This window comes from Dermacentor silvarum, chromosome 2 (assembly GCF_013339745.2).
Source record: "Dermacentor silvarum isolate Dsil-2018 chromosome 2, BIME_Dsil_1.4, whole genome shotgun sequence".
NCBI lineage: Eukaryota > Metazoa > Arthropoda > Arachnida > Ixodida > Ixodidae > Dermacentor > Dermacentor silvarum.
Genome location: NC_051155.1, coordinates 14,184,112 through 14,211,314, shown reverse-complemented (window position 1 = coordinate 14,211,314; position 27,203 = coordinate 14,184,112). Strand labels below are relative to the sequence as shown.

The window sequence follows — 27,203 nt, the reverse complement described above, 5'->3', positions numbered from 1 at the left end:
TGTAAGCTTCAGGCCTCGCAGCCCACCACACATCGCCGAAGCAAGAATTAGGAAGAGCGACGTCTGGCGCACCGCAGACTACAAGGCCCTTTGTTATCATTGTGGCGAAGCCGGCCACATCTACAGAATATGTCCTTATCGTGATGTGGGGCGCCGTGGATTCTCGCCGACAGCACCTCCTCCACGACCTGGTGAGCGGCCGCCGGAAATAGAGAGTTTCGTCGCGAATCGTCGCAATGGTGATCAACGATGGCACAAGCCCCGTTCGTCGTCTCCTGCTCGTTACAGGTCACCATCACCAAGCCAAGCCTTCTCTCGCGGCGCTCTCGGACGCCACTCGCCTAGCCCGGCAGGTCGGGAAAACTGAGTTCAGCGACCTCCGGAGGTCAGGCCGCTGACGTCGACTGTGCGCAAGATCCTCCACTACGACGACAACGACGAAAACAGAACGACGCAGGCGTACAGACGCAGTCAAACACCGTACGAGAAGTAGTAACGTCGAACATTCCCGTCACTGTAGACGACGAAGAAATAACAGCGTTAATCGACACTGGAGCGGACACCTGAATTATGAGCATGGACCTTGCCTGCAAGCTGAAGAAAGTTTCTACCGAGTGGAGTGGGTCGCAGATTCGCACTGCAGGAGGCCATCTGATAACCCCGGTAGGAAGATACACAGGGCGAGTGAGCATTGGTGGGTTTACGTGCCTCGGAGATTTCGTTATCCTCCCAAGCTGTTCGAGGGACCTAATTCTGGGAATGCACTTTCTGCAGGGTGATGGAGCCGTGATTAACCTACAAAAGTCGCTGGTAACGTTTTCGATTGCGCAGGCCTTAGCAGGGAGCACCACTGACGACACGTATGTCGAAGCCTTGAGGATTTTTGACGAGAACATCACGGTGCCGCCAAGGAGCAGCGTACTGACCCTCGTAACCTGCGACGCATTCGACGACTATGAGGGTATTGCCGAGGCGAATATCCCGCTCTTGCTCGAAAGACACATCTGCATCGCCCGGGTCCTTGTTCGAATACAGAATAAGTGCTCGCAAGTTTTGTTGACAAACTTCAGCCATGAGTATCAGCACGTCCCTCAAGGTACAACTGTAGCCTTTATGAATGACACTGCTGACTTCTCCGACGTCGGCACCTTACAAGTGACTTCACCGGATGCAAGAACTCACGCCAGCCTGAGTACCCGCGTCCACATTAATGCTGAATTAGCAGATCTACAGAAGGATCAGCTGCTGGGCCTAGTGACAGAATTCTGTGGCTGTTTTTCCACAGAATCTAAAGTCCAGTGCACCTCCATTACGCAACACCGGATAGTTACAGAGGAGTCAGCGCGGCCTGTTCGTCAGCATCCGTACCGCGTGTCACCTATGGAGCGGGAGGCGATCACGCGTCAAGTTCAAGAAATGCTAAATGATGACGTCATCCAGCCGTCGACAAGTTCATGGGCGTCGCCTGTCGTACTATTAAAAAAGAAAGACAACACACTCCGCTTCTGCGTTGACTACAGACGACTTAACCGAGTCACCAAACGCGACGTTTACCCCCTGCCACGGATCGATGACGCTTTGGACCGTCTGTGTCATGCTGAGTTCTTTACTTCGTTAGACATAAAGTCAGGGTACTGGCAAATCGAAGTGGACGAGCGTGACCGTGAAAAAACCGCCTTCGTGACTGCCGATGGGCTATACGAATTTAAAGTCCTGCCTTTCGGTCTCTGTTCCGCTCTTGCTACGTTTCAACGAATGATGGACACTGTACTCGTCGCACTAAAGTGGCAGACGTGTCTAGTGTAACTAGACGACGTTGTTGTGTTTTCCAGCACGTTCGATGAACATCTCACCCGGCTACGAAGTGTCCTTACTGCAATACGCAAGGCAAACCTCACCATCAAGCCTGAAACATTTTACTTTGGCTTCCAGGAACTCAAGTTTTTAGGCCACGTGGTCAGCTCCCAAGGAGTGCGACCAGACCCAGAAAAGCTCGCTGCCGTTGCCGAGTTTCCTCACCCTAAAGACAAGAAGGCTGTTCAGCGGTTCCTGGGCCTCTGCGCTTACTACCGTCGTTTTGTTGAAGGCTTCTCAAGGATTGCTGAACCTCTCACAAGACTGACGCGACAACATGTGCCCTTTGCGTGGACGGAAGTCCAAGAGCAGGCCTTCACTGAATTGCGCAAACGCCTTCAATCCGCTCCAGTGCTCGCCCATTTTTATGACACCGCGGCAACTGAAATTCACACAGATGCAAGCAACGTAGGACTCGGGGCCATTCTGGTTCAGTGGCAAGACGGCGCTAAACGTGTAATTGCGTACGCGAGCCATAGTCTTACAAAAGCAGAAGCTAATTATTCAACCACCGAAAAAGAATGTTTAGCAGTCATGTGGGCCATCAGCAAGTTCCGATCTTCCTTATACGGCTGGCCATTTCGAGAGATCAGTGACCACCATTCGCTCCACTGGCTTGCCAATCTACGAGACCCGTCAGGTAGCCTCACTCGTTGGAGCCTCCTCCTCCAGGAATATGACATAACTGTTGTCTACAAATCGGGCCATAAGCATAGCGACGCTGACTGCTTGTCACGTTCTCCTATTCCCTCGACAACCTCCGACTTGGAGCTAGATTTTCCGTTTCTTGGTGTTGTCGACGTGGTGCGCGTGGCTGACTATGAATGTGAAGTCTCTGAACTGCTTCCAGTCATCCGATATCTCGAGGGAGCTGACGTTGTTGTCCCACGCCCACTTTCACGAGGATTGACATCGTACTGCCTGCGGAACGATGTGCTGTACAAGAAAAATTTCGAGAACAGCCAAGAAACGTTCCTTCTCGTCGTTCCGACGGCGCTGCGCGAGGAAGTTTTCCAGGCGTGCCACGACGATCCCTGTGCCGGCCACTTAGGCTTCGCGAGGACATTAGCGCGCATACGGCAGAAATACTACTGGCCACACCTATTTTCGTCGGTTCAGCGCTATGTGCGAACGTGCCGTGACTGTCAGAGGCGTAAAGTCCCACCCGTCAAGCCAGCCGGCCTCCTTCAGCCTTTGGATCCGCCTCCGACGCCGTTCCAGCAAGTGCGAATGAACCTTCTTGGTCCCTTTCTCACGTCTTCCTTGCAAAACAAGTGGATAATCGTGGCAACTGATTATTTAACTCGCTATGCGGATACAAAATCTGTGCCGCGGGGAACTGCTGCGGAAGTCGCCAGCTTCTTCGTCCACAACATCGTGCTTCGTCACGGTGCACCCGCTGTGTACATTACTGACGGCGGTGCAGCGTTTACAGCAGAGTTCTTCCAAGAAGTCGTCACGCTGACGCACACCGACCACTATAGGACCACGGCCTACCATCCCCAGACTAGTGGCTTAACAGAGCGCCTGAAAAGAACCTTGGCCGACATGCTATCCATGCACATTGATGCGGAACACAAGCCAACTTGCTAATGATCGCATCCACACCCAGCAGAATACCGACGCCTGCCGTAATAACAGGACCCGACTTAACGTTCTGTACTCACCAGGCGACCGCGTGTGGGTGTGGACACCTATCCGACACCATGGGCTCTGGTCCTGGTTCGAACCGACGCCGTCCCCGTGCTGTAGTCGTCCACGTAGTACGGGTGAAGCCGTACTACGCACGCGAGGGGTAAGCAACCCTCACAAACCGCTTCAGCCCATTGTGCATTCCTGTCTTTTTTTTCTTTTCATGTTGGCACTCGTGCCCATAATGCTCGCCCGCTGCCCTTGAAGCGACCGGGTTGGTCGCTTTTGAGAGGGGAGCAATGACGCGAAATAAGTTGGCACGTGGTGACACTGGCCCCTTGAGGCGAGAACGCCGAAGTTCGTGGTTGCGCGCGCACTCTCCGAGGTTCAGCCATTGCTAAAGGCTGACGTGTTTCTTTTTTTTTTGCCTATCTGTTGCTGGTGAACTATTTTAGCTGTGCTAGCTGGGTGACAATTAACTTACAGACAGGACCTGATCATGCAAACGCGGGCCCTGGTTAAGCTGCTGAGCACGAGATCGCGGGATCGAATCCCGGCCGCGGCGGCCGCATTTCGATGGAGGCGAAATGCAAAAACGCCCGTGTGCTTGCGTTGTAGTGCACGTTAAAGAACCCCAGGTGGTCAAAATTCATCCGGAGCCCTCCACTGCGGCGTGCCTCATAATCAGAACTGGTTTTGGCACGTAAAACCCCAGAAAGAAGAAGAAGCTTAGTAACGAGCGGCCGGGCTTGGTATCATGGACGAGGCTGGGCTCGTGCTTCATAAAGCCGGCCCGGGCCGGGCCCGTGCAGTGCTCTAATATAGGTAGCAGCAGCGCATAAGACGGACATGTTTATGTAGGCTACTGCTTGCTTCCATTAGCTCATTTTCTGGTGTGTATTTATTTATTTATTTATTTATTTATTTATTTATTTATTTATTTATTTATATAAAGATACCTGACAGGCCCCTAGAGGCATTGTATAAGGGGGGAGACTAAAATCAAAGATAACTTATACAATAGTTAAAATACACATGAGAATACAAAGACAAAAGATATCCGGTAAGAAATGCGTTAATATACCGTAATATAGTGTTACAGTATGTACAAGGAACAAACCGAACGCTTTTGGAAGTGACAGCCAATTCAACCACAAAATTTCAGACAGAAAAACATAATCAATAGAATTCAAGAGCGAGCAAGACATAGTTAGACTATAAGAAAACAATATTTACCATGGTTTATTCGCCAAGTTTAGTAGAAACAGCTTTATTTATTTCGCTAATCTGTAGCCGGCGGCTGTGAAAGAAGCTATTGAACACTTCCCTATGGAGGATCAGAGCTTTCTACGTATGCCCCATTTAGATTATTTATGTACATGCTTGTGTGTACATACGTTACTCGTGTGCTTCCGCGCTGTGTATCGAATATGAAAGTTCGCACGGTAGTGAAACTTTCCCTGGCAGGGGAATGCTAGTAAGTTAGAATCACTTTTCAACGAAATAAACAGCTTACAGGGTCACGCATGATGTCTGAACCATTGATTTGTTAGGCTTTTTCAGCTACACTAGCATTAAAACCATTGAATGCTTCTAGATAGTTCAAAAGGGCCGTCCGCTGAGCTAGTTGGTTTAACATAGGTAATTCCAGATATAGCGCAAATAAGCTCACATGCACACGAAGATGACACGACAGACGCGGACGTGTCTTTTTCGTGTGTATGTGAGCTTATTTGCGCTATATCTGGAATTAACTAGATAGTGCAAGCTGTGTGGTTTCAAAACCGATTCTATAAATAGCATGTAAAATTTGCGTTGTTGTCTCGTAGCATTCCTAACTTGCTTCCGTAATGGGATTCGAGAATAAACTTTGTTTACAGTGCATCTCCTTTTCTTGCGCGCATGTATGCATGTATGCAACACGATTGCAACAGCAGACGGCCGGTAACTCTTCGTTGTAGCCCCTTTTACGGAGGCAGCGGTTAACAGCGGCGGCTGGCCCGCGGACCATCACCATCCTGATCCGGTCAGCGGGAACATTGGTCAGCTCCTCAGTGAACTGGCGCAACCCACTCTGGGGAACCTGCCATGAATCGGGTGGTGGAAGGGTTGACTAAATGATAGGAATTTCGAAGAATATACCATTAATCAAAACTGGTAACTGGAACTTCTGAAATGAAAAGTTACCTAAGAAAATATGAAATTTTAGTATCAACACATTAGAGAAAATGAGATTGCAAATAACCAAAGAAAAGAGAAACAAAATTATAGCATGAAATTCTTCTTGACTCGCACAGAAAATTGCGGAGGGCAAACAAATGTTCCTGTGGCGGAAAGCCAGAGCTGTAGCTCGCCGATCGTCATCTTCCTTGGCGGCAATCGCGAGCGGCCACTTGTGGAGCCACTACATAACTAATGCCGCTTCTTTTTCTCCTTTTTTGATGCTGGTTGTTCATGTACACGTTCACAGTAGGTACTTTTATTCCACTTGGGCTAAAAAAATTAATAATGAAGTTGTTATTACACACAGCTGAACCTATAGTATTGCATCGCTACAACTATTTGACGCAGCGACATAATCGCTCTTTCATGTTGAGCCCACGATAGCAGAACCGTGCCTCCGTGATGACGCAGTCGTCGCGAGGTCCCTGGCGACAACACAGAGAGGAGAGTGCGCTGCATACAATCGCATCACTCGGTTTGCGCGGTTTCTCGGTTGACGACCGTCGTAGTCGTGCTGTGGCAAAGAGCTCAGAAATGGAGTCATCTCAGTACGATAGGCAAATACGCATCTCTTTGAGCGTATGCGAAAGGGGTCCAGCCCTTTGCTCTCTCTTATTAACTAACCCCTTGCAACAGAGCCCTATAGGCCAATCGAGATAAGTATAGTATGCTGTTAAATAAATAGCACGCCGTTTCTCTGCAGCCGATCACGTGCAAGGCTGCCGTCGCTTGGAAGCTAGGCGAACCGCTCAAGGTGGAAAACATCGAAGTGGCTGCGCCCAAGCATGGCGAAGTGCGGATCCAGGTGAGGCGTGGCCGCCACTGTTATGTTTCTGCATCGTAGATCCCGCCCTGGCAACAAAAAGAAGAGGAAAAATTATACAAAATTTCCAATTTAAATAAAAAGGTGGGAGGGATGTTTGATTTGTGAACGAAACGAGGTGCATGACAACAGAAGCGTAGGTGAGCTAGTGTTACTGAAAGAATGAAATTATTGACAATGATGTGTGCACGTGGTCGGCGATGAGCCAGTCAGCTCGAATGCCGCCTTCACAGCGTTCCTTGGTAGTTGACGCGGTTCTATCTGCGCGAACCGTACATTCGGTGACCCTGCGTTTTCTTTCGAGAAATCTATAGCGGGTTGGTGTGAAACGCCAGGTGCTACACTACGGCTCATAAATCAGACATCTCAGCACAAACGTTACTAGACTGGGTTCAGTTATCACACTTCTGTTACTGCGTATATTCCTACAATATTAAAAGAAGTGCACCGATAGGCCTGCTGACCGCTACAACTGCTGATTAGTAGCAGCTATTAGTACTAATTAACTAATTAGTTAGAAATTCAAGGGACACTTAGTTATTCCTACGTGGATGAATGCAAAAGCATTGCGACCACCAAAGGTCGAGTATTTGACTCCCACCAAAGATCGTGGGTTCGAGTACTATTATTAACCATATCCTAATTAACTATGCCTTAATTAACACCAACGGTGGTGGGTTCGACTTCCACCAATTGTCGTGGGTACGAGTTGCCTAATTAACTATATCTTAATTAACTCTGCATTCATAACTTTACCTTATAGCTCTGCCTTAATTAACTTTCCCTTACATGACGTCATCAACTGCCTCAGTTGGCTCACTTGGGCTCCCTTGACTATTTGGATAATCGTATGGTCAAGCCAAAGCCGCCTACGCTGGATTTCCCGCCTAATGAACCGTATAATGCGTTCGCATTTTTAATTAGTACTAGTAGAGCGCAGCGGCCGGCCAGCCCAACCTGCTGGGGCCTGGGGCCGCTATCTTGTAGGCGTTCGAAAAGCCGACGTTCGGTTTCGCCTCACGCGATTGTCCAGGCCGCACCGAAATCGTGGCCTAGGACAATATAGCCCATTCGCGGGAGGCGGAGCCGAACGTCGGCTTTTCGAACGCGTACATAATAGCGACCCTGGACTAAGGAATTCAACAGCGCGGAGCGGAGAAGCGCTGTCGCGTTTTCAGAGCTCAGTAAAGTTTTCAAGCAATCTGCTAAACGCGAGGCTATACTATTATTTAAACAATGTCAGCCCTTCCACTGGGTTGGAGATGGAAGACCAGCGAAGCTGTACTATGGTGGGAATTATGTATTTCCAATTGTTACTATTAAGTGGTGATGGTGTAATTGGTTATTTGAAGTAATAAAGAATGAGAAATATATATGATCCTGTGGTTTTCATTTATTTAGTGACCACAGGGACCATGGCCTTATGGTCCCTAGTACTCGAGTACTAGCGTAGCGATCGCTACGGTAGACCGTCATAGGGTGTGCGGCAAAGGTTGGCACGTTCGTCATAAACTTGACGTTCGTCATAAACGTTCGTCAAAACGCCGCCGCCGTCGACAACAGTTCTGTGCGTTGTTTGTGTGACCGCACACAACCGCTGTCAAAACGCTGGCGTGAGCAAGCGCGCCAGCAGCAGTGAGCAAAGGTTCATGTGGTCTGTCGCTTCAACGGAAACTGAGCGGCGAAAGAACAGCGCATGCAAAGGTAGGAGCCATATTGCAGATCACTTTCAAGATACGGTGCGCGCAACCACCCGGCACAAGTTGCTCGCAGAGTACAAGTTACTCGCAGAGCAGAAGCCGCAACCCCACCCTTCCGCGCGGCCTTCCCGCTGTCCTCCTTACGCGTGGGAGATTGAGTCGCCAGTTCCCCTTGCGCCCGGCTGCAAGATACGCATTTGGTACCGCAGCTAAACGTCGTCTCCCCTCCCTCCCTTCCTGCCGCCACCCATGGCCTCTCGCGCGACGGAAGAGGTCGCATTTGCTTTCCCCCCGTGCGTTCGCTCCCCGTGAAAGCGCGCGTACGTCCTTCGTGCGCTTTCACTCGCACATACAGCATGCGGCCAATGATAGTTTTTGCGATAGCAATTATATGGACACTTCAACCGGATTTCTGCCGTCGGCGTCGCCGTCGCCGTCGTCGTCACCGTGAGGTTCCGTATAGATAAAATCTTCACCGCGCGCCGTATGCCCGAGCGGAAGCGTGCTGGGACGCGCGCTATCACGGAGAGCGAACGCACTCAATCTCCCACGCGCAAGCAACGAAGCGGGAAGCCAGCGCCGGAGAGCGGGGGGGGGGGGGGGGGGGCACTTCTACTGCGCCAACAACCGCGCTCGTCGCTCGACCGCACGGTCTCTTATCTCTCCCACGCGCCAGCAAGGAAGCGGGAAGCCAGCGCCGGAGAGAGCGGGGGGGGGGGGGGGGGGGCGGCGCACTTTTCCTCTGCCAACAACCGCGATCGTCGCTCGCCGCACCGTCTATTATCTCCACACGGCTCTGACCTTTATGCTCTATGCGTTCGCCGCTCAGTTTCTGTTGAAGCGATAGACCGCACGTACCTTCGCCCGCTGCTGGGGCGTATATATGCGCTTGCTGCCAGCGTTTTGACAGTCGTTTTCTGCAGTCATTCAGTGTGATCTATTCATGTTTGTTTGTGCGCGCTCACACCACGCTTGTTCATTCAGTTAGTAATAGTCGGGCCACATTTTCCAACGCACGCTACACATGTAATGCTGCCCGGATCGGCAGTGCAGCGCTACAGGTGTGTCCCTTCGCACGCGCGCTGCCCACGGGAAGCGCTTCTCATCAACACCACCGTTTCACACGCGCCTTCTCGTGGTCATCGAGTCTCTCTTCATGTCGTTCTACTTACGCCGCAGCACACCTGCTTACTTAATCAGCTCATGTTTACTACAATTCATATTGCTACCAAAGCCGCTCACCTTACTTCGTATGACATTGCTGTGTTGCTATCGCATTCATTGCTTCGCCCTTAGGGCGAAACTGTGACATTTTTTTTCTACACGCGGACAGGTACATCGAAGAGTGCGCCCTTAACAGCTGCGCTGTAAAAAAATTACCAATAATACTCCCTAATGTGAAATCTGAACGCAGCTCTACACGTGTTTTCCTTTCGCGTGTCAATATTTTGTAGCAAGATTATATAGGTGCACTGTTTATATTAGGAAGAAACGCAGTGAGTAGCGTAGCTGGCCCGGACAATCTGTCTCGTGCGGCACATTGCAGTGTCGTGTGACTGCCTCGCTAATCGGGAGATCACGAGAGGCAGTGCGTGAGTTACGCGTAGGCGCGCTTCACAGCAGCCTCCATGCAGCTCATGCAGCCTTTGTTTTCATACAGACGACGCGCATTGATCTGGCGCCATATCGTAGCCATCATCGCGTCACAGCCTGTCGTGCGCGGCACTACGCTTTTCTTCACACGCTTTCGTTCCACCAACCACGAGGGCGGCCCTTCGTCGCGGGAAAATCGTGCCACTAGCGTCAGCGGCGACAAAACCCAAGGAAGCAATACAATTACTTGTAGCCACTCGCCATCGCCCCTTGCAGGCGCAGTGGTGTCTGTCACACACGCTGGTGCCGTGGACTGAGCTCTGCGGTCGAGCGTAGCCCTCCCCACCTGACGCCACCCTCGGGAGCGCAGATGAGATCGCCCACGCCGTGCTAATGCCGGGGCGGGTCCAAATTCAGCGCATGCGCAGGCCGTCTCCCCTCCCCTCCTCCTCCTCCGCTCCCACCTCATGTTCTCACTGTTGCCTCCTCGCCCTCTTTCCTTCGCGCGCGCACATCTTTCATCTGCCGCTTTGCTCCGCCTTCACTTTCATCTTTCGCTGTGCACGTTCGCTCGGTTACGAGGTCGTACGACACCGAGGCACGGTGACGCTCAGAGCAGGAACGAGCGCCTAAAGGCTGTTTCACATAGCACGAAAAAAATATTTCGGCCGTGAACGTCGCAGAGCGATTTTCGCGGACAGCTTCACATGCGTCTGCGACAGTGCGATTTCCGTCGCAACGACGCGGACGGTTGCCTCCTGCTCACGAATCATGTCCCTGCATCGCTAAATAAAAACATTTCAAATAATGCATTTTTCTTATTACTATTTGAAAGTACAATCATCATCATCAGCCTATATTTATGCTCACTGCAGGACGAAGGCGTCTCCCTGCGATCTCCAATTACCCCGGTCTTGCGCTAGCTGATTCCAACTTGCGTGTGCAAATTTCCTAACTTAGCCCACCTAGTTTTCTGTCGTTCTCGACTGCGCTTCCCTTTTCTTGGTATCCATTCTGTAACTCTAACGGTCCACCGGTTATCCATCCTACGCATTACATGGCCGGCCAAGCTCCATTTTTTTCTCTTAATGGCAACTAGAATATAGGCTATCCCCGTTTGCTCTCTGATCCATACCGCTCTCTTCTTGTCTATTAACGTTAGGCCTATGAGACAATGAACGGTTAGGTCGCAAGTCCCTTTATTGTCCCAAGCCAAAGCCCCACAACGATGATCTCCAGTCGTGATGATGAGTATGTACAGATGAATAGATGAAGCGTAAATCTAATGCTCAGCTTAATTTCCCCCCGCGTGCGAGCGGCCGGCCCTGCCGTGGCTTAGACCGGAAACGAACGGCGAACGAAGAGTTTGACAAGAGAAACGTGAACTATCTCGGCACCACAGCAACGCTTATCAGAAGATACCTCAACTGGAGTGGCCAGTTAGTTCACTGGGGATGTTTGGGCAGTAACAATGTGGGGTCCAAGGAAATGCGATTGGAACTTGTCGCAAAATCCGCGAGTACGAATAGGTGTCCAGAGGAGCACTTCATCGCCAGGGGAAAAGGTGACGTAACGTTGTGAGCTGTTGTAACGCTGCTTGCGGTCTTGCTGGCTGGCTTCGGTATTGAGGCAAGCACGTCGTCGGCAATCGGCAAGTCAAGCCACGAACTGTTCAGGTATAGTTACTGACGTGTTAGTGGGGGCCTTGAAGAAGGAGGCGTCGATGGTGAACGTTGGCGAACGACCGTAAACGAGGTAGAAAGGGGAGTACCCAGTAGTTCGTTGAACTGCGGTGTTATGAGCAAACGTGACGAATGGTAAAATTCTGTCCCAGTTGTTTTGGCTTGGTTCGATGTACATCGATATCCGGTCCGTCAGTGCGCGATGGAATCGCTCTGTTAACCCATTTGCTTGGGGGTGGTAGGCAGATGTTGTCTTATGAACCGTGACAGAAGCTCGCAATACGTCTTCGAGCATTGTTGACAGAAAAGCCTTACCGTCCTCATTCAGCAAGACGCGAGGTGCACCATGACGCAACAGAATGGCTTGCAGAAAGAAGGCGGCAACGTCTGAGGCAGAACCCGAGTCCAGAGGAGCGGTCTCTGCGTACCGTGCAAGATGGTCGACAGCTGTCACCATCCATCGATGACCTGCTGGCGTTATGGAAAGAGGGCCGACCAGGTCTATCCCAACGACGCCAAAAGGTGTCTCGAGACACTGTAGTGGCTGTAAACGGCCAGCAGGGGGTGAAGTGGATCGTTTCCGGTGTTGACAAAGTGCGCACTAAGTGACGTACTTCGCCACGAAAGTAGACAGGCCAGGCCAGAAGAATCGGCCTCTAATACGGCTGTACGTTTTGTGAAAACCCAAGTGGCGAGCAGATAGGCCGTCGTGAAAGGCTTCGAGGACTTACGAACGCAGTGAACGTGGTAGAACGGGAACCCACTTGGGGGTGTCCATCGATAGTATAAACATAACGGTGCAGCACAGTGTTTCAGAGTTTAAACTGCCGTAGTTGGTGACGTAATCTGGCATCCGGTGGAGGAGAAGCTCCACAGAGGCGTTAAATCATCCGGCTGCAGTATGGATCGTCGCGTTGACTTGTTCTCGAGCTTTTTTTGTTAACCTCCAACTTTCTGCCCCATATATTAGCACCGGTAGAAGGCAATGATTGTACACTTTTCTTTTCAACGACAGTGGTAAGTTCAGCATTTGGTATTTGGTAATACCTGTGCTATGCACTCCAACCCCATTTTATTCTTCTGTAAATTTCTTTCTCATGATCAGGGTCCCCTGTCAGTAACTGACCTAGATAAACGTACTCCTTCGCAGACTCTAGAAGCCCACTGGCGATCCTGAATTATTCTTCCCTTGCCAGGCTATTGAACATAATCATAACCTCTTTTTGCGCACTTAAACTTTGGAAGAGTCTACCATTTGCCATTAAATCGTCATCTCGTTGTACTCATTTAAACACCAACTTCAGAATTATTTGCTGTCTGATTAACTTTGTATAATGCTATATTGCTACTTTGTATTTTTGCTTATTCCATTTTGTTGTTTCTCTGCTCTGTATTCCGCTTTATTTTTGATATAACAATTAATCAAGGGTCCCGGTGCAGTCTCTGACTATGGGACCCTTGTCTGTATAACATTTGTTGTATAAATAACTGTATGAACGAATAATAAAATGAACTCAACATAATCTTTGTCTTCTGCATAATAATCTTCAACCCCACCTTTACACTTTCTCGGTTAAGGCCCTCAATCATTTGCTGTAATTTGTCCCCATTGTTGACCTGACCTCTGTGACCTAGTTGCAGAGCCCTTACACCGACATCCGACAGGAGCCGCCATAGACGGAACGTTGTCCACGTTCACTGCCTGAAGCAATACTATGACCCGCTCGACCCCACGTCGTAAGTCGCCAGGATGCCCCGCTTTTGTACCAGGGAGAATTGTAATGAATAATGGTAATTGCTCAAGGACAAGGCCAGCCAGATCGTCTATTTGATGCCTGTAGTGCAACCACTGAACCAGCCGGATCGCCAGTGCTTGGCACGAGTGTGTGCCGCTCGGGCCAAGCACTGTGCCTACTCTACGTCGCCTTACTTATCGGTCACTCTTGACGCTACCAGCTGAACTGTTCGGTAAAGCCCTTTACACTTTTTTGACATAACTAAAACCAAAAACTTGACATATCTAGATGTTGTACTAGACCATCAGTTCCACTGGAAAATGCACATTGACTATCTGTGCAAAAAGCTAGGACCAGTCTGCTTCATGATTCTCAAACGTCGCCATTCTTACAATGGATTGCACGTTTTTGCAGAACTACAAGCGGTTTTATGTAAGAACCGTATGTGTGCCCCCAAGATTCAATACAATGTGATAATTGACTATGAATAGGGCATTGTCAAGTTTTTGGTTTTATTTCTTTCAGCCACACGACCGCCACAGCCACTGCCGCTGTGGTCATGATGACGATTTATTAGCGTCCCCTGTGAAACGTGACGGTGACAAAGAATCACCTAGTCTGCTTGATTTGTTTAGGTATGTATGCATGTTTTTTATTCTCGTATTTTCGTACACACCGCCCTAATCTTCTTTCTCTTCGTCAAAACTTCTGAACCTTGAACGGCTACCTATGACTGTAACATATCCGGTCGTATCAATCTCTTCCTTGGTTTTTTTCCCCACCAATATTGTAAACGCATCTTGCTTATCTCCACTGCTGACCGGTTGATGGTTCCGTCTACATTAAATATAAGTGCTTCAGGGAGGCTACCTACGGTTCTCACTGCGTGAATTCCTTGTGTATTCCCTGAGGATGTGCGGAGTGGTCTCTGGATTTTTGCTGCAGCATACACTTGCCTCATGTTGTTGCGAATATTTGCTCCGGCATGTTTTTTGTCCCCACGCAACCGGCTCAAGCCTCATGTTACCTTCTATATTTATACTTCTAATTTCTTTCTTCTCATTCTTGTAAATCTATATATGTGGTCCTTATGTGTTTCTGTTCTTTGCATCCAATTTACTGTCTCTGTTTATCTCACTTTCTTTCTGATGACTTATAGTAGTTTATTTACAGTTTCAATTACCGTGTATTTGGTTGCCAACTTTCTTGACCTCTTCCTTAATTCTGTGTCCACACTTTTCAGGTACAGATATTCACTTGTATACACTTTGGCCACCACTGATTTTGATCCATGTTGCTGAGTGTTTCTTCAAAACTAATTTTGCTCTGTGGTTCTCTGATTTCAAAAAAGGTCCAACCCTTGTCGCCCTGCACTGCCTTATTTGTGTTTTTACCGTAGGCTCCCAAAGCCAACCGGCCTACTGATCTTTGGTTAACTTCCAACCCCGACAAGATATCAGATTTCCGAAAGGTAGCACTGGCTCAATAACTCCTTTCCAGATTCCACGCACCACCTCATATTAGCTGTGGCCCCAATGTGATCTGTTTTATTACTCCTGCATTCCGCGTCCCCTTTATTTTCAGGTTATCTTGATGGGTGCTTAAGTATGTCTTTTCTTCGTATGTGTACGCCGATGTGTTTATATTGCTTGAATAAGGATATGATTTGCTGTTGAATTGATAGCACGTAATTACTTGTATCTTCATTAACAGTCATAATTCCCAATTTGTCTGTGCTAAACTTAAGGCCCAGATTGGTCGCTGCGCTGCCACATATATTCACAAGTGCCTATAAATGTCTTGCGTTTCCCGCTAGTAGTACTATGTCTTCCGCCTACACCAGTCCGTAGACCTTCTGTTGAAACATTTGTCCATTACGTATGTAGGATAAATCAAACCTTCATTCGCTTTTTTGCAGTCGTCTTTCTATGCCCTTAACATAAAGCGTGAACAACAATAGAGACAGAGGACATCCTTGCTTCAGTCCTTGATGTCTTTCTACCCATTGATTACACTGTCGGCCTTCCCATACAATATGTACTCGGTTGTTTCTATATATATATATATATATATATATATATATATATATATATATATATATATATATATATATATACCTCCAGCAGCAGCTCCACGAAATCGTCCTCTATGCCTTCGTGCTTAAGAGTATGCCATAACAATTCCCTGTCTACGTTGTGATAGGCTGCTTTAATATCTAGAAATGCTATGGATAAAGGTCTATACTGAGCGAATGAAATCTCTACGCACTGAGTTAGTACAAACCTAATGTTCTCTAAGCTCCTGCCTGGTCTGAACCCATTCTGTAGTTCCCCATGAACATCATTTTTCTCCACCCTCTTCGACTGTTCTAATTTTATGGCTTACATTGTCATTGTATATATCACCAACGTTACTGTAACTGGCCTGTACGAGCTCGTCCTATCCCTATCACCTTTGCCTTTGTAGATAAGGGTTATCATGCTTTCACGTGATCTAGCGGGAATTTTCTTCACTTTAATCACTTGCACAATGGCATTAGTCAGCAAGGCCTTTGTCTTTGGACAGAGGATTTTCATTAGCTGTATTGAGATTTCATTGGGTCTTGCGGCAGTATTATTAGGGACATTTTCTTCTGCTTGTTTCCAGTAAACGTTTTCGATGCTAATTTTGGACATGTCAGACTTCTCTGTTGTTGCTGGATTTGTTTGGGTCTGAGCTGCCGTTGCTTTTGTGCCATAGTTATCCCTAATAACGTATCTGATGTACCGCAGCGTATCGTCTCCTTCGAAAATGTTACGATCTTCATCCCTTCTATCCGTTTCCTAATATTGCCACCTGGTGTTTTGAGCCAGCCAACAATCATCATTGGGTGCCCAGCAAGAACGGAGAAGACGACGAAGTCGAAGATCCCGCGCCAGCTGGAGAACCGTCCCCTTCGTGTCTGGCATTCTTCGTGTCTGGCTGCTGGTACTGTTGCTTGCGCTTGCCTTAGCGCGTGACAAACTGGTGGAGGTGCGGGGTAATCTAATCTATGCACCAAACCCCTCCGAGCAGCAGGAGCTCCAGTCCCGTACCGGTGGTTACGCCTGTACACCGCGCCAGCAGAAGGATCCGTGGACAAGCCCCTGAGTTTGGACTCCTCCCAGAGACAATGGCAGCTCCGATCACCCAACCGGTATGGAAGGCACTACGCCGATTCATTGTACGCTACTCAATCCGCGAACACCGAATCCCTTCCACGGTGCCATGCATGAGGATGTTGAAGATTGGCTGGTGCACTATGAACGTGTTGCCGCGTTCAACAAGTGGGACGATGTAGACAAACTGAAAAACGGATATTTCAGCCTTAACGATGGCGCACGTGTTTGGTATGAGAACCGTGCAGATACCCTAACTTCATGGGAAGAATTCAAACGCCGTCTTTTTGATACCTATGCGAGCCCTGATCGCCGAGAACGAGCTGAGCGTGATCTCCAGTCCCGTATTCAAATGCCGAACGAAGGTGTCGCAATGTATGTCGAGGACATGACGCGTCTCTTTCGTCGAGCCGACCCCAGCATGTCAGAAGAAAAGAAGGTGCGGTACCTGATGCGCGGAGTGAAAGAGCAGCTGTTCGGTGGTCTCGTACGCAGTCCTCCCAAGACTGTGTCAGAATTTCTTTCCGAGGCCGTCACCATGGAACAGACTCTTCGGCAGCGGGCACCATCATACGAACGCCAAGTGAACGCTGCCTCACCTACGGACTTCTTCGGAGCTCTCGGGGGCCACGTCGATTTCTTCCGAGAGCTCATCCGTTCCGTAATCCGTGAAGAACTCCAGAAACTGTCGGTACCTTCACAGCCGACGCTCAGCTCTTTGTCCAGCGTTGTCCGTGACGAAGTCCAGCATGCGCTAAGAGAACCACCCTTCAACACGGAAGCTCAACCGGTAAGAACTAACAGCCCCCGTATGTCATATTCGCAAGCTTTGCGGCAACCTGCACCACCTTCCTCCCCGTTTCGCACCGCGTCCGCGGCCATACTACAGCCCGACCAAGCGGCCTCGTATTACCACGACAACCGACAGGAGGCCTCAAGAAAATCAGACGTGTGGCGGGCACCTGATCGCCGTCCCCTTTGCTTTCACTGTGGCGAAGCTGGGCATGTCTACCGACAGTGCTCATATCGAGAGCTCGGACTACGCGGATTCCCAGCAAACTCGCCGCGACCTAGGTTCGGCCAGCGTCCTCCTGCAATTGAAGAATACGTTGCCCAGCAGCGCGGATCCTCATCAGCTCGACACCAGTCACGCTCCCCTTCGCCGCGGCGGTTTTCTCCGACTCGCCGTACATATTCGAGCGTGGTGCAGGGTCGGTCGCCCAGCCCACGCCGGGAAAACTAACCACAGCGGCCTTCGGGGGCGAGGCCGCTCAGTCTGGACGTGCTCAAGGACCCCTGCTGACGCGTACGCGGATCGACGTTACATCGACGACGACAGTACCTGCTGATTACGGAAGAAAAATTTCCTTGGACATTCCTGTATTGCTCGACGGTCGTGAATTGACTGCTTTAGTGGACACTGGAGCGGATTATTCAATAATCAGCGAAAACCTGGCCACCCTTCTAACGAAAGTGACGACGCCTTGGAATCGAACGCCAGTTCGTACAGCTGGCGGGCACATTGTCACACCACTCGGCATGTGCACGGCACGAATAGAGATTCGCGGCTCTACGTTTGTTGCCAGCTTGAGCATTCTCCCTCAGTGTTCTCGAGACCTAATCATCGGCATGGACTTTCTCAGGGATCACGGAGCTATCATTGACATTCGCCAACGCCTCGTCACTTTCTCCGACAAAGAGCGCTGCAGCGACGACCAACACCATCCACCCTCGAGCACCTCTTCGTGTTACCGACGACGCTGTCACGTTACCACCGCGTGCAAGTGTCGTGGTTCAAGTGGCATGTGACCGGCTCTTACACGGTGAAGCGGTCGCAGAAAGCAATCACTCGCTCCTGCTTTCTCAAGGTGTTTGCGTAGCAAGAAGCCTTATTGATCTTCATGATGGCCACTCTGACGTTCTTGTCACGAACTTCAGCTACGAACACCGCCACCTTTTCCCCGGTACTGTCATCGCCTACGCCGACCCAATCGCCGATGTCACTGAATGTTTTGTTTCCGAGGCAATTGGCACTGCTGAAGCACCTTTACGCAACGTCGACATTAGTCCAACGCTTCCTGAAGACAACAAAAAACCCTTGCGCGACCTGTTACTCGAGTTTCACTCTTGCTTTGCACGGTCGTCGAAGATACGTCAAACGGCGATTACGAAACAGCGTATCATCACCTATGATGACGCGCACCCCATACGGCAACAGCCTTATCGTGTCTCCCAAACCGAACGACATGCCATTCAAACGCAGGTGAAGGAAATGCTTCAAGACGGCGTAATACAGCCTTCATGCAGCCCCTGGTCATCGCCAGTCGTGCTTGTCAAAAAGAAAGATGGCACGCTTCGGTTTTCTGTTGACTACCGGAAGCTAAACAACGTCACAAAGAAAGACGTGTACCCGTTGCCTCGTGTCGACGATTCTCTGGAGAGGCTGAGGCGCGCGAAGTATTTCTCCTCTATCGATCTGAAAAGTGGCTACTGGCAAATTGAAGTAGATGAGCGGGACCGCGAAAAAACTGCCTTTGTTACTCCGGACGGCCTTTACGAATTTCGAGTACTCCCTTTCGGCCTCTTTTCCGCTCCAGCCACATTCCAGCGAATGATGGATACCGTTCTCGCTGACCTCAAATGGAAAAGCTGCCTCGTCTATCTCGATGATGTCGTTGTCTTTTCGGAATCTTTTGACGAGCACCTTCGACGCCTTCAGAATGTACTCGAAGCCATTCGATCGGCTGACCTTACCCTCAAGCCAGAGAAATGCCATTTTGGTTACGAGGAACTGAAGTTCCTCGGACACGTCGTGAGCGCGGCAGGTGTTCAGCCCGATCCCGAGAAGACTGCTGCCGTAGCTGCTTTTCCAGCTCCAACAGATAAGAAAAGTGTCAGACGATTTTTGGGCTTGTGCGCATATTATCGACGCTTCATTGAAAATTTTTCGAAGATTGCAGAGCCGCTATTTCGCCTTACGCGTGACGACGTGCCATTCCTCTGGACTGATGAACAACAGACCGCCTTTGCGGAGCTACAACGTCGGATGTCTTCTCCTCCCGTGCTTGGTCATTTCGATGAGGACGCCGACACAGAAGTACGCACTGACGCCAGCAATATCGGTCTCGGAGCCATCCTGGTGCAAAGGCAAGACGGGACTGAACGAGTTATAGCCTACGCGAGCCGCACTCTGTCACGCGCCGAGTCCAATTATTCCACCACAGAGAAGGAGTGCCTCGCGGTCATTTGGGCTACTACAAAGTTTAGGCCGTATCTCTACGGGCGGCCATTTAAAGTTGTGACTGATCATCACGCTTTATGCTGGTTGGCCAACCTTCGAGACCCTTCTGGACGATTAGCGCGTTGGAGTCTACGACTCCAGGAATTTAACATCACCATCGTATACAAGTCAGGCAGAAAACATGAAGATGCTGACACGCTATCACGAGCACCTGTTGAATCTGAGAATCCTCACGAGGAAGATGACAGCGCCTTCGTGGGAGCCCTCAGCGGGCCGGATCTGCTCGCTAAACAGCGATCGGACACTGAGTTAAGGCCCATCATCTATCACTTAGAAGGCGGCATGGCGTCCATTCCTCGCTCGATTTCGCGACGGTTGTCGTCGTTTTGCCTACGAGAGGGCATCTTATACAAAAGAAACACAGGTGCCGGCGACAAACCACATCTTCTAGTAGTGCCTCAAGCCCTTCGCGACGACATTCTATTAACCTGCCACGACGAGCCGACATCTGGTCACTTGGGCTACTCAAGGACTCTGGACAGGGTACGAAAACTGTACTACTGGCCTAGACTGACTGCTTGCGTCAAATGCTACGTGAAAGGATGTCGTGAATGCCAGCGCCGCAAGTCACCCCCCTTCAAGCCTGCAGGCCTTCTACAACCCATCGACCCTCCGCGTACGCCGTTTGATCAAGTTGGAATGGACCTTCTTGGCCCATTTTCCTTGTCTTCCTCCGGCAATAAGTGGATCATTGTCACAACCGATTACTTGACGCGTTACGCTGAGACGAAGGCACTACCACGCGGGACAGCATCTGAGGTTGCCCAGTTTTTTATGCATCACATTGTGCTTCGGCATGGCGCACCGTCATTCATCATCACTGACCGAGGGACCGCATTTACGGCGAAGCTCCTGGACGACTTCTTCAAGTTGAGTTATACGAGTCATCGAAAGGCCACTGCATACCACCCTCAGACTAACGGCTTGACAGAAAGAGTAAACAAAACACTGGCAGACATGATATCTATGTACGTGGATGTGCAACACAAAACGTGGGACGAAATCCTGCCGTACGTAACGTTTGCGTACAACACTGCCACGCAGGAAACTACACGATTCACGCCGTTTCGTCTCGTTTATGGTCGAGATGTCCAAACTATGCTCGACGCCATGATTCCGTATGACGACATCGATGAGCTCGACCAGTTAGCTCCTGACGTCGAGGAGTACATTCGGCGCGCCGAGGAAGCACGTCAACTGGCCCGTTTGCACACAAGACAGCAGCAGTCTACAGATGCAATAAGGTACAATCTCCACCATCGACAAGTTACCTATGAGCCCGGCGACAAAGTTTGGGTTTGGACCCCCATTAGACGGCGAGGCCTCAGCGAGAAACTCCTGAGCAAGTACTTCGGACCGTACACAGTACTAAGGCGTGTTAGCGACGTGAACTATGAAGTGATTCCTGACGGAGACCTGCCATCGTCCAAGCGCCGATTACCCCGTGCAGAGATTGTACATGTCGTCCGCCTCAAGCCGTATTTTACACGGTGATGTTCACATGGCGTACTGTTGAACAAACTTTTTGCTGTAGTCGCATCGTCCTCCGAAGAACTCCGAAGCGAATTGTTTTTCCCGACCACAGAACGCATTTTTTGCCTAGTGTGCATGTCCGTATCTGGGCTAGCACGTTTACATTTTTTTTGTGCGTCTTACCTCATTTGTGTACTTTCCATGTACGTCTTCTGTTTGAGCATCGAGTCGATGCTTCATTGGGAGGGGGAATAATGCCACCTGGTGTTTTGAGCCAGCCAACAATCATCATTGGGTGCCCAGCAAGAACGGAGAAGACGACGAAGTCGAAGATCCCGCGCCAGCTGGAGAACCGTCCCCTTCGTGTCTGGCATTCTTCGTGTCTGGCTGCTGGTACTGTTGCTTGCGCTTGCCTTAGCGCGTGACAATATTTAGTTGCAGCTCCGAGTGCTATTACAAGCTCACCTGCGTGCGTAGCGTTCGTGGCGAACGCTTCCCGGTAACGATTACGGTTGCATCAGCTGCACTTGCTGTGAAACGAGAGAAGCTGTCAGGGACCCCTTAATGCTATCCCGTCCAACTCCTAAAAGGCGAAGCTTAAGCGTCTCCCATGTTTTCCTGCAAGCAACCATTCTGCTTGTTTATGTAATAAATATTACCTTATCAATTCGTATCCTTTGTGCGTTCCTTTTTCTTAACTCCTTGTGGTCTAATTCTGCACCTAGTTGGTGTATCGCTACATTCAAAAGTCGCAGTTTCGCCTGAAAGGAGAAGCATCGATTGCGATATCAAATTAGTGGACAGCTTACAAAGTAAGGACCGGCCGTATAAACTTGTAAACATACGGATACTAACTAAATTAACAAGCATGGTGTCACGCGCGAAAAAGCAAACATGAACGCATCTCACTAGATGACTGGGGACACTCCCTGTCAAAACGCTGGAGTCTATCATTGCAGGCAGCCGCGACCGAATTGAGCTTCGTGTCGGCACTCGCATCAACGCGATGTAAGCCGCGAAAACACAGAGAGGGCGGACTCTGCCCCCGCCGCAGATGACTTTCAATATACAGCCGCGCGGGCGCGTAGAATGCGCCGCTCCCCTTCTCCATGCTCCCCCCCGAAGCTTCCCGGCCCGGTGGGAGCGCGCGGCCGCAAGCATGGCCCCTCCACCGGCCCACCCTCTCCCTGGAGCCTTCCGGTGCGGCGGGAGCGCCCGGCCGCAGTAAGGCGCGGCCCCTCCACCTCCCTACCCTCACTCCGAAGCGCTGTGCGCGACTGGAAGACTGCGCTTCGTTCCCGCTCCCCCCCCCCCCTCCCCTTTGGTGCACGAGCCGCGATTGCCGGGTCACCGTCTCATGCTTTCACTCGCACTTACAGCGTACGGCGGGCGGCAACGATTTTATCGCCTCTGGACTTTATGCGGAACCCCACGGCGACGGCGATGACAACGGCGGAAATTCGCCTACAGTGGCCATATAATTGCTATCGCAATAATATTTAATGTTCCTCCCTCATTGCCTGGGGCCCGCCTTAACAATGGGCCGTTTTTCGCGAGCGCGCCCTAGGCAGCGCTGGTTTATTATAGCGACGGAAGGTATTGTTACCGCCGAAACCACTTCTGTATGAGCCGTGTACTGCAGTGCTTTCGCGCTTTCCTACTAGGGTTCCTCGATGCGTGCGCCCCCCTCCGCCGCCGTGGAGGGTGTAGTCATTCTGTGAAGGGGTGAATGCCGCCTTTCGAGTGGCGGCCGCCATTGCGCTCCCCACGCATCGTCGCGGCTGGTTGAGTGAGACACGTGTGCGGCGTCTTCTAGGGCAAAATGCCCGGGTGTTGCGTGCCACAGTGCACAAACCATTCGCGAAATGGCTGGAAGATGTTCCGAAAGATCCGAAGAGGCGACTCCTGTGGCTGGTAAAGATCAGGCGCGACAAGCGGCAACCCACGGACCGATCCTGTTTGTGCAGCGTATACGTTATTGCCTTTCTGTGTTTGGGGAGTTAAAGCTGTGTGACACTGGCACTTTTGATCGCGATCGAGCCTTATCCGGATCGAATTTCTCGATCGTGATCCGTTCCCTTGCGCAAGCTGCTGAAGGAACCCAATCATTGTTGAGAAATCAGATCCCGATCGGGCTTAATCGTAATCACCAGTGCACCGTGTGCAATAGTTCATTTGCACGCTATTTCCCGTAGCGTTTGTCCGTCTTGTAGTCTTGATATCTGGCATGTAAACGTGCGTGTTTAACTCATTCGTTTCTGGATAGCACAAAATGCGTTGTTTTTAAACGCTTGTTGTGCATGAGCTGCAAGTGCGTAAAGTTCTGCGCCTACGTTGTGCGCTTTTAAATGCGAAGCATTTCTTAGCGCACTTCGGGCGACTTTGAGCATATATCTATCTATCTATCTATCTATCTATCTATCTATCTATCTATCTAGCCGCCTATGACTTTGTGCTCTCCTGGCCGTTTGGTTAATGGGATGAATACGAAAATTGGTAGGCCACAACATGACTGCATGACGAACATAAATGACAGGTCATAAGATAAAATCAAAGCATGAATGTCATGAGCGGCATGATTTACGTGCCACGGTCGTGGTACTCTTGCGGACGTTTCGCTAACTTGATATATACCAAAATTGGTATGGCGAGACAACAATGTCTGATGACCATGGGTGACATGTTCTAAGAACATGAAAATCGTGACAATCGTGACATGCATTTCGCGCCAGCTCGAAGCTGCGAGAATCAGTGGGAGTGGAAGCAAGACATGCGCTGCAGTTAATTTGCAGTGAGTTGTAGCGCTTGTTCTTGAAAAAGTTCTCAACCAAATAAACAATTTATGGCATGAGAAATCACTATGTATTGAATGCATTTTGTATCCTCTACGTTGAGAAGCCGTGTGGCCGCTTTATTTTAAAGATATCGATGACCGGCCGCTTTATAACAATCACCGGTTTACGTAATATTGCTGCGGAAAACATGCTCAACAAGGTTTCATAGTCAATGTCTGCATGAGAGTCATGATTTAGTGCCACAAAAGCCATATGTAGAGCACCAAATCATCTGACATGTATTCAACAATTTTTACCCATCTGCACATTTACAGGACGGTAAACGAAATAAAAAAATTCAGAATACCCTGCGTTGCAGTATGCAGTCCGTAAATGGGGTAGCTGATGACTGATTCGAAAACACGAATGTTTTTTTACAATTTTGTTGAAGGCAGAAAACACAGACACAACGAAATGCGATGGGACTCGTGTGTGTGTGTGTGTGTGCGTGCGTGTGTGTGTGTTTCGCACGTTTAACCAATATATAGCCCAACAAGACGCTATCTTAAGGTGTTTATGCAGCTGGCTTGGATGGTAGCCTTCCGCTGCCAGCGAGACCGGCTGCACATTGCGCTCTAAAAATAAAGATTACAGAGCGTAAATCGGGGACCTTCACGCTGCCGATGCGAAAACTTTGTGTTCTCGTCATATCGTTAAGGTACCACACGTTTTACATAACGAACTCTTCGTGCAGCTGCACAAAGTACCGCTTGCTGCCTATTCCGGCTATAGGCTGCCTGCGGAGAGGGCGTCGTAATGGCGGACGCCGTAGCAGACGACGCGGTTGTCTCCACCCTCCACGGCGGCGCAGGGGGGCGCACGCATCGAGGAACCCTATTTCCTACGAGCACTGGGCGTCATTTAGCGGAGCCGCAGCGAAGCCGGTGGATGGTATAAGCGTGTGTATGGCGCGTCGTTGCGTGTAAACGATTAGAAACACGTAATTCGGCAACTGGACGCCTTTCTCGCGATTCCTTCTGAACAAGCTGCGCCGTCTGGTGGCGCTACCGAGAAATCGGCGTGTGGCGTCCGCGACAAGAAGCGTGTTGCGTCGGTGCCTGCGAGCACTGAGAATTCTCCCTTCATGTGCATTGGCACACCCATTGGCATATTGACTTTTTTTGGCGCAGATCCCGTGGGCGCTGCCATGTTTGATCACGTGGTGACGCGCCCATTGCTTGCCTCAGATGCCTCCGTGTTTACAATGGATGTGTATGACTCCGGTGCGGCTTAGCAAACCTTTGTTTCGGAAGATATCGTAGACGGGTACTGGGCGAATGACACGAAGCTTTGGCCACGGCTTTGGAGAACATGCAAAAGCGCTTTCGGAGCTGATTAAGCTACGACCGAATGACGCGAGCAGCGTATATGGTGCTTGTTCTAAAAGCGGCGTTAAATGTGTATTCTAATCTATTCAAAGTTTCCGCTCATTAATTGAATCAGGATTAGTGTGTGCTGCTCTTCGTTCTTTATTTGGCAAATATTTTTAAGCAGCGGCTTGTCACGTTTCTGACTCAGTAAAGTTCCTCAGTGTGGTCACTATCTGATTATTTTATGCCTAATCGCTGCGCGGGTTTGCTCAATTCCGTTAGATTTGTTCTTGCTTCGCACAAGGCTTGAAACGTAGCTCTTTTGTACATTTTAATATATTGTAGCAAAGATCGCTAGTAACTCATTTACTCCTGTGGACCGTCACAAAACATTCAGTTTCGACCTTTCTTGCGCTATCGGTGTAGGCCGTCATTTATTGTGCTCATATATTCAAGTGTACGGCCATCCACTTATTCTCGACGCGGTGGCCACAGAGTGGGCGTAAAGTTTCCGTGCCAGTTGGACTAGATGTGCGTACATACTGTGTGGGAAACTTATGACAGGAAGTGGCGCTACTCCATTTGTCATAGTTTAATGATCGGTACTCACTCTTTCTTTGAAGGTTAGCGATAGAGCACTGCACGGGCTCAGGCATACCCGAAAGCCCAGGCCCGGCCCGGCCCGTGGGTCAGGCCGGGCCGGGTAAATCAGCTTTTTACGGGCTCGGGCCGGGCTCGGGCACGGCGTGTGCTTTTTGACCCGGGCCCGGGCCGGGCTCGGGCTTTCTGGTGGTGTGCATGTAACGTGCAGCGAGTTATTCTCGGGTGTCTCAAGTCTGAAAAACATGGATTTTTTGGTCTCGGGCCGGGTTCGGGCTGGTTTCGAGCCGGGCTCGGGTCGGGCTCGGGTCAGGCTTGGGCCTAAGGTAAAGGGGTGGTGGGCCGGGCCGGGCGGGTAACGTAGATTATTTCCGGGCCCGGGCAGGGCCCGGGTTTCGCTATAAAAGTTTTGATCGGGCTCGGGCGGGCAGCCCAAAGTAAAAACGGGCCCGGGCCGGGCTCGGGCTGAAAAAATCGGCCCGTGCAGTGCTCTAGTTAGCGATACAACGCTGGCGGATGAGCAAATTTTTGTATCCTGGAGGAAAGCCGCACATCTCCAAGTGCCAGTAACACGTACTACGCACGTACAGTTGCAGCAGTGGTCCGCGAACGTGGCCACACAGATTCATTCCATTCCGTAATACGCGAGTCACTATTTTCGCAGCCAACTACTGCACACGTCTTCAATCCAGATGATTCAATCCAGATGATTCAATCTAGCATGATTAGAGAAGAGTGTGTTAGCGAAAACTCAATTGCATTTCCCACAGATGATCGCACACAAGCAAGGTAGAATCAGTTATAGTTTCGTATTCGTGCGCGGTCTCTGAGGAGAGGTATGACGCGCCGCCGTGAGCGCCATCTCGTTTCTCTAGAACAAACTGCTCCGCGTAAAGGGTCAATACTCAATACTGAATTATAGCCTTTCACAATTGCTAACTGAACCAACGCGTGTCACACATGATAATGACATCATTCTAGACCTAGCATTGTCTTCAAATCCTGAAACACTATAGTCTCCTACTTACTGTAACGAAACCACAATGTAATTCATGCTACATTCACCTTATCCCCACGCCATACTCATAAAAAAACAATCCGCCTTTACGATAAAGGCAATTACCCGGCAATAAATAATGAATTAGAAGAATTTTACGAGGAATTTGAAACGGCCTTTCAACACCGATCTGTTCAACAAAACTGGTCTCTTTTTCAGGAAAAAGTGGCTCTTTTAACTGAAAAATACATACCAACATTAACGATTTATGCTAACCGCCATAAACCATGGCTCACAAAAAATCTGAA

The 27,203-nt window shown here is 49.9% G+C and overlaps 1 protein-coding gene across 1 annotated transcript in view; it reads left to right on the top strand.

The window, feature by feature from the left end:
• Positions 1-5,940: 5,940 nt before the first annotated feature.
• Positions 5,941-27,203, top strand: part of LOC119439908 (alcohol dehydrogenase class-3) — a 233,542-nt gene continuing 212,279 nt past the window's right edge. Inside the window, exons 1-2 of the mRNA XM_037704875.2 lie at positions 5,941-5,955; positions 6,413-6,514. Of these exons, the coding sequence (XP_037560803.2) occupies positions 5,941-5,955; positions 6,413-6,514 (117 nt within the window). The remainder of the gene's footprint in view (positions 5,956-6,412; positions 6,515-27,203) is intronic.